At 52.5% G+C, this 25,248-nt stretch overlaps 4 protein-coding genes across 5 annotated transcripts in view; 3 read left to right on the forward strand and 1 right to left on the reverse strand.

Moving 5' to 3' along the window:
- The first annotated feature begins 78 nt into the window (after positions 1-78).
- Positions 79-4,764, forward strand: ESRRA (estrogen related receptor alpha). 2 transcript variants are annotated; one of them, XM_051966016.1, is made up of 7 exons: positions 79-180; positions 1,534-1,891; positions 2,316-2,432; positions 2,516-2,644; positions 2,832-2,999; positions 3,088-3,357; positions 3,676-4,764. In XM_051966016.1, the coding sequence occupies exons 2-7, from the start codon at positions 1,549-1,551 to the stop codon at positions 3,927-3,929; spliced, it is 1,281 nt and encodes a 426-aa protein (XP_051821976.1). In that variant the 5' UTR covers positions 79-180; positions 1,534-1,548; the 3' UTR covers positions 3,930-4,764. The 2 variants fall into 2 exon arrangements, with proteins under 2 accessions (XP_051821976.1, XP_051821975.1); XM_051966015.1 differs by lacking the exon at positions 79-180 and adding an exon at positions 238-404.
- TRMT112 (tRNA methyltransferase activator subunit 11-2) lies at positions 4,713-6,042 on the reverse strand. Its single transcript, XM_051966024.1, has 4 exons — positions 5,799-6,042; positions 5,611-5,712; positions 5,022-5,114; positions 4,713-4,932 (listed from the first exon to the last, which is right to left on the reverse strand). The coding sequence occupies exons 1-4, from the start codon at positions 6,006-6,008 to the stop codon at positions 4,825-4,827; spliced, it is 513 nt and encodes a 170-aa protein (XP_051821984.1). The 5' UTR covers positions 6,009-6,042; the 3' UTR covers positions 4,713-4,824.
- Positions 6,043-7,976: 1,934 nt separating this feature from the next.
- PRDX5 (peroxiredoxin 5) lies at positions 7,977-11,546 on the forward strand. Its single transcript, XM_051966021.1, has 6 exons — positions 7,977-8,141; positions 10,239-10,373; positions 10,635-10,766; positions 10,868-10,906; positions 11,194-11,255; positions 11,346-11,546. The coding sequence occupies exons 1-6, from the start codon at positions 7,995-7,997 to the stop codon at positions 11,449-11,451; spliced, it is 621 nt and encodes a 206-aa protein (XP_051821981.1). The 5' UTR covers positions 7,977-7,994; the 3' UTR covers positions 11,452-11,546.
- A 127-nt stretch (positions 11,547-11,673) lies between these two features.
- CCDC88B (coiled-coil domain containing 88B) overlaps positions 11,674-25,248 on the forward strand; it is a 45,518-nt gene continuing 31,943 nt past the window's right edge. Inside the window, exons 1-3 of the mRNA XM_051966919.1 lie at positions 11,674-11,777; positions 18,941-19,014; positions 21,054-21,158. Coding sequence (XP_051822879.1) covers positions 11,674-11,777; positions 18,941-19,014; positions 21,054-21,158 — 283 coding nt within the window. The remainder of the gene's footprint in view (positions 11,778-18,940; positions 19,015-21,053; positions 21,159-25,248) is intronic.

Raw genomic sequence — 25,248 nt, forward strand, 5'->3', positions numbered from 1 at the left:
CCCTCGGCTCCCCACCTCGTGCTGCGAGTTCTGCTTTGCATACGCGCCGGGCTGGCCCCGCCCCGCCCCCTGCTTTGCATACGCGCCGGGATAGCCCCGCCCCCGCTGTCAGCTGGAGGAAGCCGAGTAGGAAGCGGCCGCGATGTCCTTTTGTGTCCTACAAGCCGCCGGCGGCGCCGAGTGAGCTACGGGCCGGGCCGGGCTGGGCCGGGACGCGGCGGAGGCGGCGGTGGAGGAGGCGGGGCCCGGGCCGGGCGGCTTCCGTCCAGCACCGCGCAGCCCCGGCGCCGCGGGGCCCCCATGCCGGGCCGATCGCTGCTGCTGTTGCCGCCGCCACCGCCGCCGCTGCTGTTGCTGCTGCTGCTGCCGCCGCCGCCGCCGCCGCTGCTGCTGCGGAGCCCCAGGTCCGGAGCCGGGCCGGGCGGGCAGGGCCGGGCTTCGGGACTGCGGCCATGTGCTGTCGCCCAGGGTCCCGCCGTCGCTGGGCTCCGGGGCCGAGGCCGCGCCGCCCCGGGAGACACGTGGGGGCCGCGGGGCCGCGTGGGCGGGGGCTCCTCTCCCCGGGGCGGTGCGGGTTTTCTGGGTCAGGGGTCACGGCTGGCCGGCGGAGGGGGGGCGCCTCAAGTTTGTGGCCCATCCCCCCCCAGCTGCCGGGAGGTGGCCGGGGCGGGGAGGGGTGGGGGTGTTATAGGAGCTAGAGCGAGGCCCCGCCCCTCCCCCCTCATTGCCCTCCCTCTCCCCCCGCCGGCGCACACGCCAGGTGAGCGGGCGGGCAGGTGAGTGCGCAGGCCCTTGGGAAAAGGGAGGGAAGTTCATGCCCCCTGGGTGGGGGCGGGGAGCAGGCCCCCCCCCACCCGATGGAGGAAGTGAAGGCCGTGTTGCAGGAGGCCAGGTGTGGGCCACATCCAGGGAGGACCCTCGGACACCGGGGCTGGGGGTGACTGTCTAGGCCGGGGAAGCCCGTAGGGTGCTGAAGGTCGCTGGCTTATAAGTTTAACCTGGTGCTGAGTATGACTCATGTTGGGGGCCATGGTGCCCCTTCCTTATTTTGGGGGGCTCAGGCGGGGGAGGGGGCAGTTAGTGAGTTTCTTGAGACTTTTCCCTTGCTGCCCCCTCCCCCTAGCCTGTTTCCCCTCTCTTTCTGGGAATAAAATTCTTCTGGACTCTGCTCCCTCCCTCCCTCCCCCCCTCTCCAGGTGCTGGCTCCTTGCCCAGCTGTTGGGCAACCAGCATGGATGCCTCCCGGCCTCCTCCTGGAGCCGTTTGCCTCCCTGGGACATCCCAGAGGCTTGAACCCTGGGCCGGAGGGAAGAGACCTGCCCAGCTGAAAAGCCAAGGGTTTGGAGGAAGCTCTTATTTACCTTTGTAACTCTTGCGCTTCCCCAGCGTCCTTCCAGCTCAGGGAGCTGCTCTTTCTGTGGCCCCCGGGGCCTGGGCCGCCCGCCCGTCCCCATGAAGGCCCCCTCCCCTTTCTCATCCCTGGGCCACCTCCCAGGACCCTTATTCACTTCTGCCTTCTTCCTTTCTCGCCAGGTGATTGGCAGCACCATGTCTGGCCGCGATCGGGGCACGGAACCGCTCTATATCAAGGCAGAGCCTGCCAGCCCAGACAGTCCCCGGGGCTCCTCGGAGGCTGAGCCCGAGCCCCCACCCGCCCGGCCTCCTGGCCCTGCCCCGGCTCGGCGCCGGCTCCCCCCGGGCCGGGAGGAGGATGAGGAAGGGGAGAGCACAGGGCTGGGCGAGCGGGGTGGCGGGGGCAGTGGGGGCAAGCTGGTGCTGAGCTCGCTGCCCAAGCGCCTCTGCCTGGTGTGCGGGGACGTGGCTTCTGGCTACCACTACGGCGTGGCCTCCTGCGAGGCGTGCAAGGCCTTCTTCAAGCGGACCATCCAAGGTGAGCCCGGACCGGCCTCCCCCACCTGGCTTCCTGTGGCGGGGGGTGGGGGGGGAGTCGGGGTGCAAAAGTCCCTGCCCTGCTACTCACTGTGACCTTGGCCTTGACCTTCGGGACCTCGCTTTCTTGACATCTGACAGTCCTGGTTCTAATTATATCATTCTCTGACAAAATGGGTCACCCACAGATGAAGCTTCTGGAGAGCCCCTGCTGGGAGGGATGGGAACCCGGAAGGGTCCTAGGCTCAGGAAGCAGGCCTGAGGTCCTACGGCTCCTGAAAGTCCAGCAGAACTGGAACTCGGGTCCTTTGGACTCCTGTCATCTAACGGTGGCTCTCCCTCCCTCTGAGGGGCTCCGAGCCCTGGGGAAGCTGGGCTCGTGGGGGGTTCTTGCCTCGTCTGGACCCCATCTCTTGTTCTGTCAGGGAGCATCGAGTACAGCTGCCCGGCGTCCAATGAGTGTGAGATCACCAAGCGGCGGCGGAAGGCCTGCCAAGCCTGCCGCTTCACCAAGTGCCTGCGGGTGGGCATGCTCAAGGAGGGTGAGTGAGGGGGGGGACCCCGCGGGCCTCTGGGAGGAGGCCGACTCGTGCTGAACGCCCTCCGCCTCGCCTCTCTCATGCAGGGGTCCGTCTGGACCGGGTCCGGGGAGGACGGCAGAAGTACAAGCGGCGGCCAGAGGTGGAGCCCCTGCCCTTTCCGGGACCCTTCCCCTCTGCTCCTCTGGCACCTGCAGGGGGGACTCGAAAGACAGGTGAGGAGCTACTTGCCCCAGGATGGGGAGGCGAGCCTGGTGCCAGCGCGGAGGGCTCGGCTCCCTCCCTCTGGTGCCAGCGCGGAGGGCTCGGCTCCCTGCCTGTGGTGCCAGCGCGGAGGGCTCGGCTCCCTGCCTGTGGTGCCAGCGCGGAGGGCTCGGCTCCCTGACAGCTCTGTCTCCGCAGCCCCTGTCAACGCCCTGGTGTCGCACCTGCTGGTTGCGGAGCCGGAGAAACTGTACGCCATGCCTGACCCTGCGGGCCCTGACGGACACCTGCCAGCTGTAGCCACACTGTGTGACCTTTTTGACCGAGAGATTGTGGTCACCATCAGCTGGGCCAAGAGCATCCCAGGTGAGGGGCCTCCCCCCCAGCCTTCCCTGGACCCCCCGTGGGCCCCCGGGGCCCGCGGTCTCCTGACTCTCTCCTCGCCCGGCTGCAGGCTTCTCCGCCTTGTCCCTGTCGGACCAGATGTCAGTGCTGCAGAGCGTGTGGATGGAGGTGCTGGTGTTGGGAGTGGCCCAACGCTCGCTGCCCCTCCGGGACGAGCTGGCTTTTGCCGAGGACCTGGTCCTGGATGAGGAGGGGGCCCGGGCGGCAGGGCTGGGGGAGCTGGGGGCTGCGCTCCTGCAGCTGGTTCGGCGGCTCCAGGCCCTTCGGCTGGAACGGGAGGAATACGTGCTGCTCAAGGCCTTGGCCCTGGCCAACTCGGGTGAGACATGTGTGGGGGTGGGGATGGCGGGGGGCGAGCGGCCGAGGTCTCCCATGGTCCTCACTGGGCCCCGGAGGCGAGCAGGCCGGGGCTCCCCCACGGGAGGGGCCGGGAGCACCCCCCACTGCTTTCTCCTGCTTGGCTCGCGTGCCGAGGTCCGAGCTGGGAGGACCAGAAGCGTCCCCTTGGCCGGCCCTGATCTGGCGGCTGAGAGTCCCTCCCTGAGCCCCGGGCCAGTCCCAGGTTGGCTCCCCCCAGACGAGCAGGGGTGCTGCCGGGTGGGCTCCGTGACCCTGAGCCAGGCCCTTCCCTCCGCAGACTCGGTGCACATCGAGGACGCCGAGGCCGTGGAGCAGCTCCGGGAAGCCTTGCACGAAGCCCTGCTGGAGTACGAAGCCGGGCGGGCCGGCGGGGGCGCTGAGCGGCGCCGGGCCGGGCGGCTGCTGCTCACCCTCCCCCTCCTGCGCCAGACGGCGGGCAAAGTCTTGGCCCATTTCTATGGGGTGAAGCTGGAGGGGAAGGTCCCCATGCACAAGCTTTTCCTGGAGATGCTGGAGGCCATGATGGACTGATGGGGGAGGGCTCTTGTGGACATGCGTGTGGGGGGGTGCTGGCAGGACCGGCTGGGGGGGAGGGAGGGGGTTGAGCCCCAGAAGAAGCCCAGGGGAGGGCATGGGCAGTGCCCACAGCCTGCTGGCAGTGCCAGGGCAATGCCAACAGCCCATGGGAACCAGGCCCATGCCCACCCTGCTCCGTTCCATAGGCACCTAGAGGATCGAGGCTAGGCAGTGCAGCTCCAACCGCTAGGGGGAAGCACTGCCCCTTGCAAGCCATAATCTACCCCCAGGGTTGGGGGGGCCTTGTGGAAGCCATAAAGGGGGGCTGCTGGGGAAGGGTTAAGAGATCTCAGGGAGGGAAGGGTTGAGGGGCCCCAGCTTCCCCTTTGGTTAGTGCTTTTTGCTGCTGCTTGGCCCATCCCCAGGGGCCTGGCTCCCCCCTCTAACAGAGCCGGGGGCTGGAGAGCAAGGACCCCTGAAACCCTTCCCTCCTTGCCATTTATACTGGGCATTATTACTGCCCCCAAACTCCAATCCTTTTCCCCCTTTAAAGCAATAAATCAGAGCTGGCTCCTCTTCCCCCTCCCCACCCCGCCCTGGAGCTGGGGCCCAGGGATGATCCCAGACCCCGGGGAGGGGAGGGGGGCCACAGCATCTACTCTATCCCCTGCATAGCAATAACACTATATTTATTTTTAGGGTTTGGACTGAGGGAGGAGCAGGGGCCATTGAGTGGGGGAACAGAGCTGTACAGAGACTCTATTTTAATGTATATTTGCTGCAAAGAAAAACCATGTGTTCAGTTTTGAACCTTTAATGAGGAAAAAAAAATATAACAGCAATCATCCCATCCCCCAGGCTCTGTGTGGTCTGGGATCCAAAGGACAAGGGGAGGGAGGGCGGCTGCGGCCTAGGACGCAGCCTCTTCGTCACTCAGCAGCATGTTGGGGATCCCTCGGCTGATGGGGAACAGGCGGCCGGACTCCGGACACTGCAGAGTGCCTTCCACTACCTCCACCTGCGCAGATCAGCAGAGAGGGAGATGAGCAGGGACCGGACCGAGCTGCCCCCCGCCCCCCGCCCCCCAGACCTGGGAGGAGGCCTCACCTCCAGCAGGACGTGGTGGACCTTCCGCAGGAACTCTTCGTCCTTCTCGTAGCCCTCGGCCAGCTCCCGGGGCAGCTCCGACAGGTGGCCCAGCTGCAGGAGGCAACCGAGGCAGCTAGCTGGGCGCCGCCCCGCCCCCGGGCCCCCCCAACGCGTAGCTTCTCCGCCTCCCCCTTTAGTGGCTCCAGGAGAATGGAGATCCGGGCGCTCTTTTACTAGGCGCCTACAATTTGCCAGGCCCCGTGCGGGGCTCCAGCATGACACATCCTCCGTCTCTGCGGAGGGGCCCCCCGTTCTATTCAGCTCGCGGCTTCCTCCCCGCGCAGCACTTAAGGGGTCTGGGGGGGAGGTCAGCAGAACTCGAACCCAAGACCCCCCGACACCGAATGCGGCGTTGTGCCCATGGAGCTCCCCAAAGGTATCCCCCCAATAAGTGCTTGTGACGAAGACGCTTCATTCAAGGGCTTTTCGCGTGAGCTTCGCAACCACGTGGGGAATCGGGGCGGCCTGAAACCCCGCTTTACGGAGGGCAGAGGTCCTGGGGTGGGAGTGGGAGATGCGGGGGGAGGGGGCGTGCGTGGGCGCTCACGCTCTCGGCCGCTTCCACCAGCGCTGTCCACTCCATCTTGGGGATCATGCGCGTTACGAAGTCCGGGTTGAAGTCCACGGGGCTCACGCGAACCTCGGTGGCCTAGGGAAGGGGGACACGCAGGGATTGTCACGTGGGCCGCCGGCCGGGCACGGCCCCTTCCCCCCGTCCCACTCCGCCTGGAGTACCTGGATGCGCAGTGGGAAGCCCCGGGGCCCCACCCCACGCACGTGGGAGCTCAGCAAGTTGTGGGTCAGCAGCTTCATCCCCGCCTGCGCGCGCAACCGCACCGGAACCGGAACCGGAATCGGGCCGGCACCTTCCGTACGCCACTTCCTTCTTCCAGTTAGCGCCCCTCTGCCACTAGAGAACCTTTTCTCCCTCTCCCAATCCACCATCCACTTCCGTAAGAGGCGGGGCACCCTCCTCCTCAAACAGGATGTTGCGGGAGCTGCCGCTTTTAGTTCCGGAAACTTCTCGTTTTCCTCCCTCTAGATGTAAATAACACAGTTAAAACCAGATGCGCATGCGCAGCTGCATCCGCGCGGGAGCCGGGGGCTAAGCTTCCTGATGCTGCAAAAGGGCGGTACCAAGCGCGTGGTAGGGCCAATGTGCGCATGCGTTCTCATACCTTGCACTGCGTCGGTGATCCTGCAGGTACATTTCTGCGCAAGCACATCGGGCACACGCATTTGCCTCTAGATGGCGGAGTGGCGAGTGTGCGGGAGAACCGAACAGGAAAATGTCTTGAGTTCGAATCCTCTCTGACAGTTTCTATAAACCTTTTCAGCCGATTACTCAGCCTTTCCCAGCCTCAGTTTCCTCATCTTTAAAATCGGGATGAAAGTGGCTCCTGGCTCTCAGAAATGTTGTGAGGACCAAATGGGATAATAATAAGAGCTAGCGCTTAGGCTGTAGCATCCTTGCAGAGGAAGGTGCCATTATTAAAAGGGCCGCTAGGTGGCGCAGTCTAGAAGTTCTAAAGCAGACTCCGACTCTAATAGTTTGGTAACTTGGCCAAGTCCCTTCACCCTGTCTGCCTCGGTTTCCTCATCTGTAAAATGAACGGAGAAGAAAATGGCCCACCACCCCAATCTCTTTGCCCAAATGGTAACACGACTGAATTCGGCCACCAAAGTGATTCCTTAAAGGCCAGGTCTGACCGGGGGCTCTTGTCTCCAGGAGCAGATCGGAACCTGTTTGGTTTTCAAAACCTGCCCCTCTTCCCTTTCTCATCCATCACTAGTCTTGAGGAAGACCCTCCCTCCCCTTCTGCCGAATCAGGGAATTTTTTTCAGTATCTGCCGCCCTTACAACCCTGTGCATCTTTTGTTCGCTGTCCGCCCATCAGACGCTGGGCTTCTTTCTGCGAGGGCAGGGGCGACTTGGGGGGCTCGGCACGTCGTATTTTGCTCAAAGCTACGGGGGAGTGGCCTGCCCAAAGAAGTGATGGACGGGATTGCCTGGGGACTGGCAAGGGAGGCGGGTCTAGGGCCTGAAGGTTTTTGGACACCAAGTAGAGGAGTTTGTATTTGCTCCTGGAAATCACAGGAAACCATTGGAGTTTATTAAGAGACTGTGTGCATGTGCGGTGCGTGTGCCATCTTCAGACCTGAATGCAGGAACACCAGTTTGGCGGACTGGGGCAGGTGGGCCCAGCCGCCGGCAATTTCAGTGGACCGGAAAGTGGAGGCACCAAACATAGACAGCTTGTGAGCCTCTCAACGTAAGGAGAGATGGGGCTGCCGTGGGCGCGGATGGAAGGTCAGCGAGGGCCTCTTTAAGGCTGGAGAAGCCCCGGCCGCGTTGGTCGGGAGGGGGACAGCGCGTAGAGACGGGAGATTGACAAGGGGACGAAGCTCTGCAGGAGAGGGGCAGGGAGCAAGGAAGGCTTGCCGGAACGGGAGGGGACGAGACAAGGAGCCCTGCATCAAGGAATACGGGCGGAGGAGGGCGCCCTCGCCAGTCCGGGCGGGAGGAGCGGCTGCGCCAAGTGTGCCCTGGCAGCCGAGGGCTCAGACTACGTTCTTAAGCCGCACTCCCGGGCTCGGCCCGGCACTCCCTCCTCCCACGCCACCTGTCAATCACAAGCTAAATCGCTGCGACACTCTGCCGCTGGGGCAATCCCGGGAGACAGAAGGCGGCCAGGCCAATGACCGACAAGCCCCGCAGGGTTCAGCCCCGCCCCCTTCGGCGCTTCGCCCCCGCCGCCGGCTGCGTGCAAATTTACTGGTTGCCCCGCGGACATGCCCGCCCCACCGCTCCCCCTTCATGACGGGAGCTGAGTGGCTGGCAGTCGCTAGGCCCCGCCCCCTAGCGCAATGAAAACCCCTGCAGGGGCGTGGCTTCAGCCGGGGGCGGGCCATACGCGGATCCGGGCGGGGATGGGGCTGGCCGGGCTGCTCGCCCTCGGGCGCCGCGCGGGGCCGGCGCTTAAAGGGGCGTCGGGAGCTGCCACAGCAGCCCAGAGCTTCTCTGGCGCGTCGGTTCGGACCCTGCGCAGCGCACCTGCAGCCATGGCCCCGATCAAGGTGAGCCGTGGCCAGATCTTGCCTTTGACCTTGGCCGCCTCCTCCCTTCCCCTCCCCCGGGACCGACCCTCCCCCCCATGCATTCTGACCTTCCCCATCGTCCCCCCTGTCAGGGACCCACCTCGTGGACTGACACCCAGTGACTCGTCTACTGTCGGAGCCCTCCCCATCTATTCCCCTCCAGTAACCCAGACTCTCCATGTAGACTGACCTATTTTATAGACTAATAGATGGAGTCTGTAACAGTTGACACCCCCTGCCCCCTATTGAACGAATCTCCCCATCACCCAGGGATAAATCTCTTCATACCCTGACCTCCCTGCCCAGCCTCCTCCCTCAGCCCTTTGTGGACCCCCCTCCTCCTTGTGGGCCGACCATATTGGGAGGGTCCCTCTCTGGCCCGACTCTCCTCCCATTTATAAACCAATGATGAATAGAGACATTGCTCCCAACTGGGCATCCGCCCTCTGCAGTGGTTCCGGAGGGTCACAGGCTCGTGCGCTCCCTGAGGGCAGGGCTTGCTCCCTTTGGCCTGACCCTTGGCCGGAGCAGCTTTCTGTCTGCTCCTTTACAGATGGGGAAACTGAGGTATAGGGCAGTGATGTGCCTGGGCGGGGGACTAAGGAGGGTGGGCTTTAACACAGGTCTTCCGAAGGCAAAGCTTTGCTTAATGAGCCGAGCCTCCCAGGAAGGAGTACTTTTTCCTGGATTGGCTCCTCAGTTAGACTGACAGCTGCCCCCTCATCCCCTGTCATCCCAAGATCCTTGGGCATCTTCCATAAGGAGTGGCCTGAGCCTCCCCGAGGGTCCCCAGATCAACCGACATCTCCCTGAGGGATTGATGCCCCAGTGTAATACCCACAGCCCCTCAGCTACTCAGAGAGGGAACACTTTCCTTCCCCAAGTCTGTGCCTCTGGACCAAATTTTCTGCTGCCTGGCCTGTCCCTCCTCCCGCCCCTGAGGCTGAGATCTGTTTGAGTGTGAGTGTGTGTGTGTGTGTGTGTGACAGAGAGAGAGAAATGAAAGACAGAAATGAGAGACAGAAATGAGAGGCAGGAGACAGAAAGAAACAGATAAATGAGAGAGAAACAGCAATGAGAGACACAGATAGAGGAGAGACAAAGAGAAAGAGACAGAGAGAGAAATGAGAGACAGAGGAGAGAGACAGAGAAAAATTAGAGATAGAGAGGAGACAGAGATGGAGAGATAAAGAGAAAAAGACAGACATAAATAAGAGGAGAGACACGACAGAGACAGAGAGGAAGAGAGAGACTGAGAAACATAGAGAAAACAGAAAAACAAAAACAGAGAAAGAAATGAGACACAGAGGAGAGAGACAGAGATAGAGAAAAATTAGAGAGAGGCAAGACAAGACAGATAAAGAAAAAGAGAGACAGAGAGGAGAAAGACAAGACAGAAACAGAGAGGAAGAGAGAGACTGAGAGACACAAAGAAGACAGAGAAACAGACAAACAGGTAGAAATGAGAGACAGAGGAAGAGAGAGACAGAGAGACAGAAATGAGAGCCAGAGAGAGCCCAATGAGAGAGACAGACAGAATGCTTTAGACTGTGTGTTGGAGACAGTCTCATGTTGGAGCCATTTCCCCTCCCCTTCTTCCTGAAGCCAGATATTTTGGTCTCTGTGTCTTCTTCCAAACCACAGTCTCCTAAAGGGGACTCCACCAGGCAAATCCCAGCCTCTGACCAGACTTTGCCCTCTCCTTTCCCTACTCCAGGTCTTCCTGCCCCTCCCCTCCCCTCCCCTCTCATCCCTTCCCCATCCCACTCCTTTCCCAGAAGGCAGGCTTTGCTCTTGCTCCACACAAGCTATTAATCTGGATTATGCAACCCTGGCTTGGCCACAGAAAAAAACTCCCAGGTTACCAACCGTCCTTTTGATGCCCAAGGGAGGGACCATAACTTCCGGGAAATTGAGATCCCGCTGGGGTGGGGATGGCCGTGGGGTGATCCAGCTGGCCCCGGGACAGAGAAGGGAGCAGGAAACTTTCCTGGGGAATTTCCCTTCGCTGTCCCAGGCACGAAGGCTGTGGGTCCACTCCTGGCTTCCCGGGCCCTGAGCCTTCTCTTCCCCCAGGTGGGTGATGCCCTTCCATCCGTGGAGGTATTTGAGGGAGATCCAGGCAAGAAAGTGAACTTGGCAGAGCTGTTCAAAGGCAAGAAGGGGGTGCTCTTTGGGGTTCCTGGAGCTTTCACGCCAGGCTGTTCCAAGGTAAAGAAATGATGCTTAACAGGACCTCGCTGTGTTAGGGTGAAATGAGCTCTCTTTGGGGGCCCTTATCATCCCTTATTTTGGGCACTGGGGAAGTACGGGTTAGAGAAGCAGCCCTTTCCCACTCTCTTGAGTGAAGAGTGACAGCATTTTGGGGTCCTTGGAAGCTCCAAGGGGAAATGAAGGAGGACTTGGGGAGCCTGGGGGAGGGGGAGAAGGCAAGGTCAGAAAGGCTGCTAACCCCTGTGCTCTGGTTCCCAGACCCACCTGCCTGGATTTGTGGAGCAGGCTGAAGCCCTGAAGGCCAAGGGGGCCGAGGTGGTGGCCTGTCTCACTGTCAACGATGTCTTTGTGGTCAGTGAGTGGGGCCTGTCACAAAAGGCTGCAGGGAAGGTGAGGCCCTGGGGGAGGGGACGCGGGCTGGGGAGGACTCATTGAGAGGAGGGTCGGCGGAGGAGGCTGACCCCCCCCCCCACTTGTGCTTCTATCTCCAGGTTCGGCTTCTGGCTGACCCCACGGGGGCCTTTGGGAAGGTGAGTCTTTGCTGTCACTTTTGGGGACCAACTTGGGAAAGGGGGGCAGCCACCACAGCTGGGGGTCCCTGAGGCCTGGCTCGGGGCGGGGAGAGGCAGGAGGGAGTCAGACGGAGGGGGGGCCATCCCAGTTGGGTCACTTCCTAGCTCCGATTCCTTTTCCTCCTGGGGCCTGTGAAATGACAGGGCTGCACTAAAGCTCCCCAAAGCCGCCAAGTGCTTGGGGTGGGGTCCGAGCGGTGACCTTCCTTGGTGACCTTGACCTCTCTCCCCGCTCCCTGTCCTAGGCGGCAGAGCTGCTCCTGGATGACTCCCTCGTGCCCCTGTTTGGGAACCATCGTCTGAAGAGGTGAGCGCTCCGGAGCCCTCTATGGGCAGTCCCCCTTCCCCTCCCCCCATGTGCCCCTAGGCGTCCCCTGACCCCTGTGACCATCTGCAGGTTCTCCATGGTGGTGCAGGATGGCGTTGTGAAAGCCCTGAACGTGGAGCCAGACGGCACAGGTCTCACCTGCAGCCTCGCCCCCAACCTCCTGTCGCAGCTCTGAAGCCTGAGCCCAGGGAGACAGCGCCAGCTGGCGTCCGAGCCCCCGCCTCTGGGGGCCCCTCTTGAGGCTCGCAATAAAACATGTCTGTTCGCTGACTCTCGGTCTCCTTTCTGCTGGGGGCCATCTCAGGGCCTGCCCTCTGGGGGGGTTACACTCTGCAGGAGACAATGGCCAGCCAGTCTCCTACGCGGACACGTCCATAGGTCATAGACAGCACAAGGGATGGCGCAGGCCCAAGGGGACAAGTCTCCTCTTGGCGTGGGCGACCAGGGTGGGCTCTGGGGAGACCAGTCTCAGGTGGATCTGGCGTCACCAGAGCGCCTGCGGTGGGGGCGAGCTTCCTCCCATGGCCATCCATCCTCCGCCATTGCTTGAGTCTGGACTCGGCCTCCCTCGGTTCTCTCTCTGGAGGTGGAGGCCATTTTTCACCACAGATCCTTCAGAATGGGCTTGGATCATCGCGTTAATCACGATGGCTCCGTCATTCGCGATTGGTCACAGTGCCCCATTGCTGTTTCTGTGCCGTTCTGGTTCCGCTCGCCTCACTTTATGTCGGTACACACACGTCTCCCAGGTTTTTCTGAACATCTCCCTCCTCACGTCTGATATTCCATCAACCTGTTCGCCGTTCCCCGATGGATGGACGTCCCCTCAATTTCCAGGCCTCTGCCGCCACGAAAAGAATTGCTAGAAAGATTTTTGTACGTTTAGGTCCTTTTCCTTTCACTCTTTGGGATACAGACCTGGTCGCGCTCTTGCTGGCTCCCAAGTTTATAGCCCTTAGGACAGTCCCAAGTTATTCTCCAGAATGGTTGAGCCAATTCATGGCTGCACCCACAGGGCCTCAATGTGCCCGATTCCCCACAGCCTCTCCACCAATAGTCACTTTCCTTATTCTTTGGTCATTTTTGTCAATCTGTAAAGCACTTTGCAAACCTTAAATCTCTATATAAGTACCTGAGATTATTCTTTTAATATCCTTGGGAAAGATTGAAGGCCAAAGGAGAAGGGGGCGGCAGAGGATGAGAGGGAGAGACGGAGTCATGGAAACAACAAACGTAAACCGGGAGACAATGGAGGACTTAGTGTGCTGTGGTTAAGAGGAGTCAGACAGGATCCCGCCACTGAACAACCAGCAACAGAACACTTTTAATTGGGAGGTGGTGGATTGAGAAGCAGCGTGCCTGGGGGTGGATTTATTTTGGAGTCTGTATGCTGCTGAAACCACAAGTTTTGTCCATGATAATATGATACTATTAAGGTTGAGAATTATATCAGTTATTTAGGTGATTGTTCTTCCCTCCCATGACTTTGTGAGTTGAAGGTCATCCTGGGTGGGAGCACGGTGCCTTTCAGGGGCCATCACCGGCTGTCTTGACTCTTCCTTGCCATTGGGCACCAAGAACTCTGGACTAGGTGTTCCACGAGCCTCCATGAGCCTCACCTTTGTCGGCAGAAGGGCCCCAGTTAGGATTGCTGCCGAGCCAGGCTAGGTCCGCTCTGATCCCTGGCTCTGCTTCTCAGTGAACTTAAGTGTTGCTAGGCGAGCCTGCCTTTGCCTTTATCAGACATCCTCTTGGGTCTGCTCTCTCCTCCCTGCCCTTCCACTCTCCCTCCCTCCATTTCCCGTCTTTCTGGTCTGAATTATCTCTGGGCCTGTTGGAAGGTCAGATGGTCAGAAAGACTGACCACAAAGTAAGGAAGCAGAGAGCTGAGGTCAGAGGCCTTTGGTTCAATGCAATCCCAACCACCCTGAACCTCATTTTTCATGAGGCCCCGTGGCCTGTGCTGTGGGTTAGGCTCTCTGTGATGGGGATTTGCTTTTTTAAAAATCCGACAAGCCCGGACCTGCCCCAGAATACGACCCAGGACCAAACATCCTGAGCTCTGGGTGCAGGTGGATTGTGGATTCCAGCTGAGTCACCCTCACCTTCTCACTGATGGGCCTTGGCAGCTAAGCGGCCACTGACAGGAGAAAGCCTGGATTACTGGCCAAGTTACTCCCAGAAGCCAGCGGGGAGGAGCACTGATAGGATCTTTTTTTTTTTTTTTCTTAATCGGCAAGCATTTATTAAGTACCTCTGTGTGCCTGGCATTGTATTATATGCTGAGGATGAAAAGACACATAGTCTTTATCTTCCACAAAATATCGCTAGGTTTGATTGGTATTGCCACAGTATCAAATGCAAACTCCTTTGTTGGGCCACTTGTCTCCTTTTCTTTTCTTTTTCTTTTCTTTTTTTTTTTTAAGCTGTTTATTTTCTTTTCTTTTTTTTTTAATTTTTATTTAATAATTACTTTATATTGACACTTGTTTCTGTTAAAGCTTTTTATTTTCAAAACATATGCACGGACAATTTTTCAACACCGACCCTTGCATAGCCTTGTGTTTCAGATTTCCCCTCCTTCCCCTCACTCCCTCCCCTAAATGGCAAGCAATCCCATATATGTTAGATGTGTTACAATATATGTTAAATCCAACATATATAAACATATATGTGCAATTATCTTGTCGCACAAGAAAAATCAGATCAAAAAGGAAAGAAAATGACTAAGAAAACAAAATGCAAACAAACAAAGTTGCCGTCCACACTTAGTTCCCGCTGTCTTCTTCCTGGGTGTAGATCATCCCAAAATCACTGGAACTGGACTCACACTGATAGGATCTTAATTAGGCCTTTATTTCGGTTCGGCCTGGTTGAATTCTTTGTTCAATTTCTTGCATTGATGAATTCTATGTTTCTAATCAGAAGATCAAGTTATGATATCAACCACTGAGGGTTTTTCTCTCCAGTAAAAGAGCCTCCCTGTAGCTCACACCTGTTAGGACCCTAACTCTTTTTAGGATTAGCTCAGCAATGGCGTGATCCCAATGGCTAACTCCTTAGCCCGACTGACATAACCCCTCGTTAACCTTTTTTTTTTTTTTTTTTAAGGAATTTAGCCCACCTTATGGCAGCAAGTTCTTTATGAACTTGCCTTACCTTTATGGCGTTTTCCCCCTTAATGGTGTATTCCCCCCGCTCACTTGTGAGTTCTGTCAGAGAATTTAGCTTGTGTCTTTCTCCTTTCTTGTCTAAAAATCCTATTTAGAAACTAAACCCTCTATTATATAATAGCAAGTAAATAAAATCTTTGCCTCTTGATTTGGAGATGATCTAAGCATACAAATTCTGAGATACCTCAGGATACCAGCCTGAGACCTCAATTTATTTTGAGGGTCCAAATCCCATCTCCCCAACATTTGGTGGACCCTATGAGAGAGTCCTAAAACCCCAATTTATTATTTGTGGTTTAGCATTCTGTACCCCTGTACCCCATTATTTGGTGGCCTTGTATGGGGAGAGTAACCCCTGTACCCCATCACCATCATATCAGTTTGGCTTATTTTGCTTCAACCCAAAGTTTTCTTTGGGAAATGTCAGATCATCGATCTCTTGACAGATATGTGTAAAAAAAGGCTCCTAGATTCTGTATTTGTGCCCAAGGGAATGGTACATGTTAGGTATAAGGCTGCCTGCATTTGTCCCACAGAAATTATAAGAGAAAACTGAAATGACTTGTAGGCTCCTAAAAGAGTAATTTAAGCCCACTTCTCCCTCCTCACCCTAAGAGCTCATACAGGTTTCCAACCTCCTGAATGAAAATGCATTTATTAAGTACTTAGCCTGGGCCAGGCTTGGTGATGGGTGCTGGTGATAAAAATAGAAAGGAATAGTGGAGCTTGTGTGCTGGTAAGGGAAACACTGCACACGTGGGCAGTGATGGCCTAGGAGGGCAGCTTCGTCCTGGAAAGTCACAGGGATGGTGAGCGGACTCATGCGACAGATCAGCCAAGAAGAAAGGGAGTCAGCCAGGAAGAGAACCAGGAGAGAGCAGGGGCACCAAAACCTAGGGAGGAAAGTATATCTAAGAGGAAAAGGTGCTGGTGAACTCGGAAGAGCGCACTGGAGTTGGCAAAGAGGAGATCCTTAAGACTGATGGGGCTTCTGTTCCTTCCTATAAAAGCTGGCTCGAATCTCTCCTCCTTCAGCAAGCCCTCCCTGATTTTTTTGGTCTGTAAGGTCCTTCTACCTTGAGTTTTACCTATCACTATCTTCATCTCTGATGTCCTTATCATTAAATACTATATATTAAGGTTATCTTGTGTTAGTATATTGTTCCCCTACTTGATTATAGGCAAGAACCATGCCTTATCTTCATTTTGTGTCTTTTCTTAATCTCATATGGATATTACATACAGGAGGTGCTTAATGAATGCTTGTTGTATTTTACTGGGATACGCATTGGTTGTGGGAAGAGAAATCTCCCCTTGGATCTACAGGTAAAGGCTGTGAGATTTCTTCTAGGGGATTGTGGTAGGCTCGTGGGTCATATAGTGAAAGTGATGGCCAGAACTAGACCAAAGAATTCCTTAATTCTTCTCTATTCCACAAATATTCAAAACCTTTCATTCAGATTCCTCCCTAGATCATCATCGCCCCTGTCCTGGCTACATTCTTCTCCCTTCTCTATCTCAACTCCTTGGAACCAGTTTAACTTCATACTCTTCTGTTCTTGAATCCATGTCTCCTTATCCTATCACAGATTATGTCTTTCTGAACTCCAAGCTTAAATTACTCTGATCTTCTGCCTCCTTTACTCCTATTCTTGTTCTGCTGAGTGGGGCTAGAGAAAAGCATGAAATGGTGTTGGCCGGATCCACAAATTTATATATAATTTCGACTGGGCTCTCACCGCATCAAGGCAATCCTTTTGCAACTCACTAACTGGCTCATTCTCCCACTCAGCACAGGGCCCTTCCAAATCTTTTTATCTCTCCTCAACCCTTCCACCATGTTACCCTTTTCACGCCCACCAGCTCACCTGAAAATCTTGCCTTCTACTTGACTGAAAAATGGAGGTCATGCACCAAGAGCTTCCTCTTCCCTCTTCCTCCTCAACTCACAGTTTCCAGAGGCCTTCTGCCACTATTTCTTCCATCACCCATTTCACATGAGGTAGTGTCTTTTTTCTGGCCAAGACAAGTCCTTTTCACACACAAGGGATCCCATTCCATTTCATTTTTCTCCTCAGATTTCCCTCTCTTTCATACCCATTTTTTTCAATCTGTAATCACTCCCTGTCTACTGGCACCTTCTCTGTTGCCTTCAAACACCTTCATGTCTCTCCCACATTAAAAAAAAAATCCGAATAGATCTAAACTTCCTTGATAAATACCATCCTATGTATCTCTTCCATTTTGTGGTTAAACTCCTTGAAAAAGCCATCTACATTTACTGCCTCCAGATATCCTCCTAGCTCTGGTAAGCCCTCTGCAGTGAGGCTTCCAACTCATCACTCACCTGAAACTGTTCCCTCATCAGAATGACCAATAATCTCTCCCCCGCTTTGTTAAAATTAAAGCTTTTTATTTTCAAAACACATGCATAGATAATTTTTAACATTTACTTTTGCAAAACCTTGGGTTTCAATTTTTTTCCCTTTCTTCCCTCTATCCCCTCCCTTACATAGCAAGTCATCCAATATATGTTTTTTTTAAAATGTATAAACATATTTATACAATTCTCTTGCTGTACAAGAAAAATCAGATCGAAAAGGAAAGAAAATGAGTAAGAAAACAAAATGCAAGTGAACAACAACAAAAAAGAGTGAACATGCTGTTGTGATCCACACTCATATCCCTCAGTCCTCTCTCTGGGAGCAGATGGCTCTCTTCATCACAAGATCGTTGGAACTGGCCTCAATCACCTCATCGTTGAAGAGAGCCACATCCATCAGAAGTGACCATTGTATAATCTTTGTTATTCTCATGTATAATGATCTCCTGATCCTGCTCGCTTCTCTCAGCATCAGTTCCTCTCAGTCTGTCCAGGCCTCTCTGAAATCATCCCGCTGGTCATTTCCTACAGAACAATAATATTCCATAACATTCATATACCACAATTTATTTAGCCATTCCCAACTGCTTGGTATCCGCTCAGTTTCCAGTTCCTTCCCACTGCAACAAGGGCTGTCACAAACATTTTTGCACTTATGGTCCCTTTCCCTCCTTTAAGATCTCTTTGGGATTAGGCCCAATAGAAACACCGCTGGGTCAAAGGGGATGCACAGTTTGGTAACTTTTTGAGCATAGTTCCAAATTGCTCTTCAGAATGGGTGGATCCATTCACAGTTCCACCAACAATGTATCAGTGTCCCGGTTTTCCCACATCCCTGCCAACATTCATCATTACCTTTTCCTGTCATTTTAGCCAGTCTGGCAGGTGTGTAATAATTGAACATATGTTAAACACAAGCAATTCTTCTATACATATTTCCACAATTATGCCGCACAAGAAAAATTACATCAAAAAGGAAAAAAATGAAAAAGAAAACAAAATGCAAGCAAATGAAAACAAAAAAGGTGATAATATCACGTCAGTTCCCACTGTCCTCTCTCTGGGTGCAGATGGCTCTCGCCATCCCAAGGCCATTAAAAATTGACTGAAACACTTCACTGTAGAAAAGAGCCACACCCATAAGAATTGATCATCACATAATCTTCTTGTTGCCGTGTTCTCCTGGTCCTGCTCACTTCCCTCAGCATCAGTCCATGGAAGTCTCTCCAGGCCTTTCTGAAATCCTCTGCTGATTATTTCTTATAAAACAATGATATTCTGTAATATTCATATACCATAACTTATCCAGCCATTCCTCGACTGGTGGACATCCACGCAGTTCCCAGTTCCTTGCCATCCAAAATGTCCCGCTACAAACATTTTTGCACATGGAGAGCCTTTCCCCTTTTTTCTGATCTCTTTGGGATACAGGCTCAGTAGAAACACTGCTGGATCAAAAGATATGCTCACCCCTCGCCTGAGCCAGCCATGTTCCGCAACCATAGTTCTGTGCATTTCCAAGTGGATCATTATAAAGGTTATTTCCTTGTTTCTACTTTCTTCCCTTGGCCTGTGTTGGGAGAATCCCTGTTGATGGGGAGAGAGATTAAGGAAAGCTTCCTGGAGGAGGTGCCACCGGAGCTGGGCCTTGAAGGATGGGTAGAATTTCAGCTAGCTCGCCGGGCAGGGAGTCACTGTGGCCACAGAGAAGAGCCCAAGGGAAAGTTGGGACACTGAGGGGTGTGTGCAGGGGTGGCTGGTATGGCAGGAAGGTGGGTAGGGCAGTGCTGGTAGTGGAGGGCCTTGAGTCCAGGCTTATTTGGTGAGAGACAGAGCTCCACCAATGGGGTTAAGGAGCAGCATGACCTACTCTGCGCCTTGTCCTGGCGTGAGAAAGCTAGAGGGATCAGGGCAGGGGTGGCCGCCCTCTTGCTCCGCACCCATCCCCTTGAATCGCTTTCCTGCGCTCCCATCCTGGCAGCCTTCGGTAGCCTGGAGCTGGCTGCTGCCTCCCCCCAGGAGATGTCCCCTCCCACCCCCTGCTCCCCCCAGGGAGCTCATTATAACACCCAGATTCCACTATCTCATCCCCCTTCTGCTCCTGGCAGAGCGTGGGCAGTGGGAATAGAGAGAGGAGGGACTCGTGCAGTCACAGACCCTGACAGCGGAGTAGATGTGGGAGGTGAGAGATACAGGGACCGTGTGTGAGGTGACGGAACGAGAGCAAAAGGAGAGCAGACGTAGCAGGGAAGACAGAAAGCTTGATTTTGGACAATTCGGGTTTGAGACGCTTGTGGGATGTCCAGGGGAAGTCCAGCCTTGTATGCTAGTCTGGAGCTCCGAGAGAGGTCAGGGCTGGAGCTTCGGAACGGTCTCTGCAGACAGGGGTTACTTAAGCTATCGGAGTGAGTGAAACTACACACACACACACACACACACACACACACACACACACACGTGCGGATGGAGAGAGATGAGAGATGTGTGTGTGTGTGAGAGAAAGAAAAGGGAGAGAAACAGAGACAGAGAGACAAAGAGACAAAGAGAGAGAGAGAGAAAGAGATGTGTGTGAGAGAGAAAGAGGAGAGAGACAGAGACAGAGAGACAAAGAGAGAGAGAGACACAGAGAGAGAGAGACAGAGACAGAGAGAGACAAAGAGAGAGATAGACAGATGTGTGTTTGTGAGAGAGAAAGAGAAGGAAGAGAGAGAGAGACAGAGACAGACAGAAATATGAGGTGTGTGTGTGTGTGTGTGTGTGTGTGTGTGTGTGTGTATGTGAAAGAGAAGAGAGATCGAGACAGAGACAGAGTGACAGAGACAGAGAGAGAGACAGAGAGGAAAAGGAGAGGGAGAATGAGACAAAGGCAGAGAGATTGAAACTCAACCTTTTAAAAAGTGAATGTGAAATTGTTTTATGTTATTGAGAAATATTTAACAAAATAAAATTATAATTAAAAGAGCCAGAGACACTGAGAGGAGGTCCAAGAGAGAACTGGGAATGAACTTTAAGGTTCTGGGGAGAAGTGAGGGAGGTGAAGGAGCCCCGAGGAGGACTGGGAGAGTGTCCTGCGTCACAAGTGAAGGAAGAAGGGGATGCAGCTGGAAGCGATGGTCACAGAGGAAGCACGGAGGTCAAGAAAATGCCCCCATTCCCCCTTCCTGTCTTATCTCGGACATCCTGGCCCCGGCTGCAGCATATGACACCACTGATCACCCCTCCATCTTGAAACTCTTTCCTTCCTTGGCCCTCGTGGGCTTGTTATCTGCGTCTCTTCTTACATCTCCCTCCCAGGGAGGGCTCCTCTTCCCCCATTCTGCCCCTGTCTCAGCGGTTCTCTGTCTCCGGCTCCCCTTACTCCTCTGAGTCCTCCATAGCCCTCTCCCCAGGTTCCAAGCTTCCATCTCCAGCTCCCTGTTGGGCAATTCCATGTGGTTGCCTCTGACTCAACTAGTTTGTCCCTTTCCATTTCCATGGCCACTCCCTTCAGTCAGGGTTGGGGCCACAAAGGATTTCCTAACCCTGTCAGCCTCGCCCTCCCTGGGCCTTTGGTTTCCTGATCTTAGTCTTCCCACCTGGCTCTCTTGAATTCTAGGTCGTGGCCTTTGGGGACTTTTGGCTGAGCCTCCCAGCTCATGGACCTTATCCTTGGAATCAAGTCCTTGAACCAGGAGAGACCTTAGCCATCACCCAAGCCTACCCCTCAGGTGGCAAAACTTTCATTGATACCTTTTGTTTCTACATTTCATTCATTTCCTAATAACTTGCTCTCCCTCTCCTAGTTAGCCTCATCTTATTAAAACAAACGAACAACAAAAGAAAAAGAAAAAAGAAAAATTGAGATGGAGGGAGGGAAAAAACCAAAGCAATCTTTTCAGCAAAACTAATCAACAGGTGAACTGAATCTGCCGGTGTGTGCCATGTTCCACCATCGTGGTCCCCCACATCTCCTGGGACAGCAAACCCCATCCTTAAATAGAGAATGGGGGCCTACAGAGGGAAAGAGATGGATTCAAGATCACAAGGCCAAGTGGTGAACACTGACACAGTTTAGGCTACGTAATGTGTGGTGCCCCCTCCCCTATCCACACTCCGGCCACCATATTTGATACCCCATCTTCCCTCCTCAAGTTATCGTCCCCTCTTATTCCTCCCTTTTTCAGTCAAACTCCCTGAAAAAAGCCGTCTGCTTCTACTACTTCCTCTCCTCTCATTCCTTAGGCCTTCGCAATCCGGCTTCCTATTGCCATCCTGAGCCTCCCAACTCAACGGAAACCGCCCTCCCCAGAGTAACCAACGATCTCTTCATTGCCACATCTGGCTCCCGTGAGCCTTGGACCCCACTGATCATCACTCCCTCCTCCATTTTCTCGGGTTCTCCTTCTATCTGCCCACTCCTCCGCCTGTTTTGTGGCTCTCGGGCCATACAAGCTCCCAACTCTGTCCCAAGTTGTCCAAGGCTCTATCTTTCTCTCCCCTCTCTTGGTGATGTCATGAGCTCCCTTGGGTCTCATTATCATGTCTATGCTGTTGACGCTGAGATCTATATATCTAGCCCCAGTCTCTCCCCTGAGCTCCAGTCCCTCATCATCCATTGCCCACTGGGCATTTCAAACTGGATGTCCCAGAGACATCTTCAAATCAACACGTTCAAAACAGTATTCGTCAGCTTGCTCTCCAAACTCTTCCAGATTTCCCCGATTCTGTCGAAGGCCCCGCCATGATTCAACTTTGTCTTGACCCAAGCATCACCCTCGATTCCTCACTCCCCCTCACTCCCCAAAGCTCAGCAGCTGACAGATCTCACCATTTCTATTTCGGTAGCGTCTCTCACAAGCGACGCGTCTCCACTTCCATAGACATTCTATTCCAGGCCTTTATCTCCTTCTCTCTTGGACTGTTTCAGCCTCCTGACTGCTCTCCCGGATTCTAATGTCTCCTGACCCCAGTAAATCCCACACTGCTGCCCGAGTGAATGAATATCCCTACATGGCACCCTATTTAAGAAACTCCAGTAACTCCCTCATCCTTTTAGTATAACACTCTGTGTGTGTGTGTGTGTGTGTGTGTGTGTGTGTGTGTGTGTGTGTGTGTGTATGTGTGTGCGTGTGTGTGTGTGTAAACTATAAACACCCCTGTTTAATTTTTCATTTTTGTTTAGGTTTTAAAACCTAAATACAAAATAGAAAAGAAGAAAAAATATTGTTATGTGCCCCTATTTAGTTTTTAAATTCTTTACAAGGAGATTCTGGCCTATCTTTTTTATGTTAAACAGAGTAAAAAAATATATATATTTAATATTATAATTATATATATATATATATAATATAATTATATAAATATGTCTGCATATTTTTTATATATATATTTAATATATATAAAATATGCAGACATATTTATATAATTGTCTTGCTGCATAAGAAAAATCAAATCAAAAAGAAAAAAATGGAGAAAGAAAATAAAATGCAAGCAAACAACAAAAGTGAGAATGCTGTTGTGATCCACACTCAATTCCCACAGTTCTCTCTCTGGGTGTAGATGAAAGTATTCTCTGTCTCTCTGTCTCTCTCTCTTTCTTTGGCTGAGGCAATTGGGGTAAAGTGACTTGCCCAGGGTCACACAGCTAGGAAGTGAAAAGTGTCTCAGGTCCTCCTGACTTCAGGGCTAGTGCTCTATCCACTGCCCCCAGTCTAGCTTATTAGCATGATTCCTCTTCCCACATTTATCCAGCCAAATTTCCCTCTCTCCATTCTTTAAGTACTCTTTGTATTTGTCTTTCCCCATGCTTAGAATATACTTTATCTTTACCTCCACTTTAAAGAATCCCTGTCTTCAGAATTGAACTCAAGCACTACCTTCTAGAGCCTCAAGTGCTCTCCCTTCTAAATTACCTTGTATTGGTTTTGTTTATATTAATTCTATATGTGGCGCTCCTTCTGGCTTTACTTAATTCAAACTGCATATGAATCCACAGGTTAGATCCCCAGAGAAAGGATGACTACTATCTCCCTTGAAATTCTAAGGAGAATGAGAATTCTCTAGTATTATTTATCATGAACTCCTATCATTGTGTTTCTCACTGATTACCAGTCAGATTTAGTTTTTACAAAAGGGATTTACTAAGAAGGTAAAGCCAGGACAATTTTTTTAAATACTTTTTTATTCTGAGGTTAAGCGACTTGCCCAGGGTCACACATCCAGGAAGTGTTAAGTGTCTGAGGTCAGATTTGAACTCAGGTCCTCCTGACTTCAGGGCTGGTGCTCTATCACCAACTAGATGCCCCAGGACAATATTTAAAAAACAATAATAACAACAATTGCCCCAAACCAGAGCACACTTTACGGTTGTACATAATTTCTTTGGGAACGGTGGACTCAAACTTATAGTAAAATAGTAAGGAAATAATAAAATGTGCAGTGAAATCACATGTGGTGAAGGGCAACTCATAATGGTTCCTGATTATTGGACGTTCTTTTTTGTCTTCATAGGTTCCTCATGAAGTTCTTCTTAGGATATATGTCTGCTAGGGGTCAAATCTGGGTGACTTTTGAAAGTCCTGAAGTAGTATACACACACACACACACACACACACACACACACACACACACACATATATATATATACTATATATAATATAGTATATTCTTTCTGGGCCTAAATCAGCCCAGTGTAAGTATCATTAGGCTGAGTTGGCTGGATGTGGAGAAGGCTACGATTTTTTTAATGTCATTTTGGGTGATGGCACAGATAGCGATAAATAAGGTTGTGATGCTTCCTAAACATAATATAATGGAATATAGTATATTCTTTTGGAATATGTTTGATTTGTCCTTGATGGGTCTCTTAGGTCCTGATTCTTTTCTGCTTGTGTTAAATTAGGCCCATTAACACTAAGAAAACAGAGGTTCTCCAGCAGCCAGCACCATACCCTCCATTAGGGGAACCATTGGTTACATCAAACAGAGATGTGGAAGGCTTACCTTGGCAATATATCTTCCAGCGAGGTCCTCATGGAAATGAGGCGGATGAACGAATTTCCAGAGCTGGTTCAGGGTTTGGAGACTCTGCTGGAAAGTGCAGAAGAGAGGAGGTGTTAGACTACCTGTCCTACTGAAAATCTGCCTAGCGGTCGTGCCGACCTCATTGTTGTATACCTGTGAAACCCGGACGGTCTACCAGCGCTGTGTCAGGACATTTAATCACTTCTTTCTGAATTTTCTCAGGAAGATTCTGAAGTTCACCAGGAAGGATAAGGTACCAGACATTGAGGGATTTTCTGGAGCTGAGCTGCTGGGCATTCAGACCGAGAGTACAACTCTGATAGTTGGCCACATCACTCAATGCCCAAAGTACATTTGTCTACAAGACAATTTTGTGGAGAACTTACACAGGGCAAGTGCTTACACGAAGGTCAGAAGTGATACAAGGACACTCTCAAGATCTCTGAAGAATTTTGGAATTGATTGTGAAATGTGGGAGACACTGGCATAGGACCACTTAACATGGTATGTCAGCATTGAAAAAGGTGCTGGTTAGTTTTTGTTTGTTTGTTTGTTGTTTTGCTGAGACAATTGAGGTTAAGTGACTTGCCCAAGATCATACAGGGTGCTGTTTTTAAAAAATGTTAACTAACATTTAAAAAATATTAATAATAGCTTTTTATTTTCAAAATACATGCAAAGATAGTTTTTTAAACACTCACCCTTCCAAATTCTTGTGTTCCAAATTTTTCTCCCTCTCTCCCTTCTCTCCCCTAGACAGCAAGAAATCCAATATAGGTTAAACATGTAATTCTTTTTTTTTTTTCCCATGCCAGGGTAATTTTTTTTTTTTACAACATTATCCTTTGCACTCGTTTCTGTTCCAATTTTTTCCCCTCCCTCCCTCCATCCCCTCCCCTAGATGGCAAGCAGTCCTTTATATGTTGGATATTAAACATGTAATTCTTATAAACATATTTCCACATTTGTCATGCTGCTTGAGAAAAATCAGATCAAAAGGGAAAAAAATATGAGAATGAAAAAAAAAAACAAGCAAACAAACAATAACAACAATAAAAGTGAAAAATACTATGCTTTTATGCACATTTGATGTCCATAGTTCTCTCTTTGGATGTGGATGACTCCATCACAAGTCTGTTGGAATTGTCTTGAATCACCTCATTGTTGAAAAGAGCCACGTCCATTGCAGTTGATCAGCACATAATCTTATTGCTTTGTACAATGTTCTCCTGGTTCTACTCGCTTCACTCAGAATCAGTTCATGCAAATCTCTCCAGATCTTTCTGAAATCATCCTGCTGATCATTTCTTATAGAACAATAATAATTCATAACATTCATATACCATAACTTATTCAGCCATCTCACAACTGATGGGCATCCATTCAGTTTCCAGTTCCTTGCCATCCAAAAAGT

Source organism: Antechinus flavipes, chromosome 6 (assembly GCF_016432865.1).
Source record: "Antechinus flavipes isolate AdamAnt ecotype Samford, QLD, Australia chromosome 6, AdamAnt_v2, whole genome shotgun sequence".
Classification (NCBI taxonomy): Eukaryota; Metazoa; Chordata; class Mammalia; order Dasyuromorphia; family Dasyuridae; genus Antechinus; species Antechinus flavipes.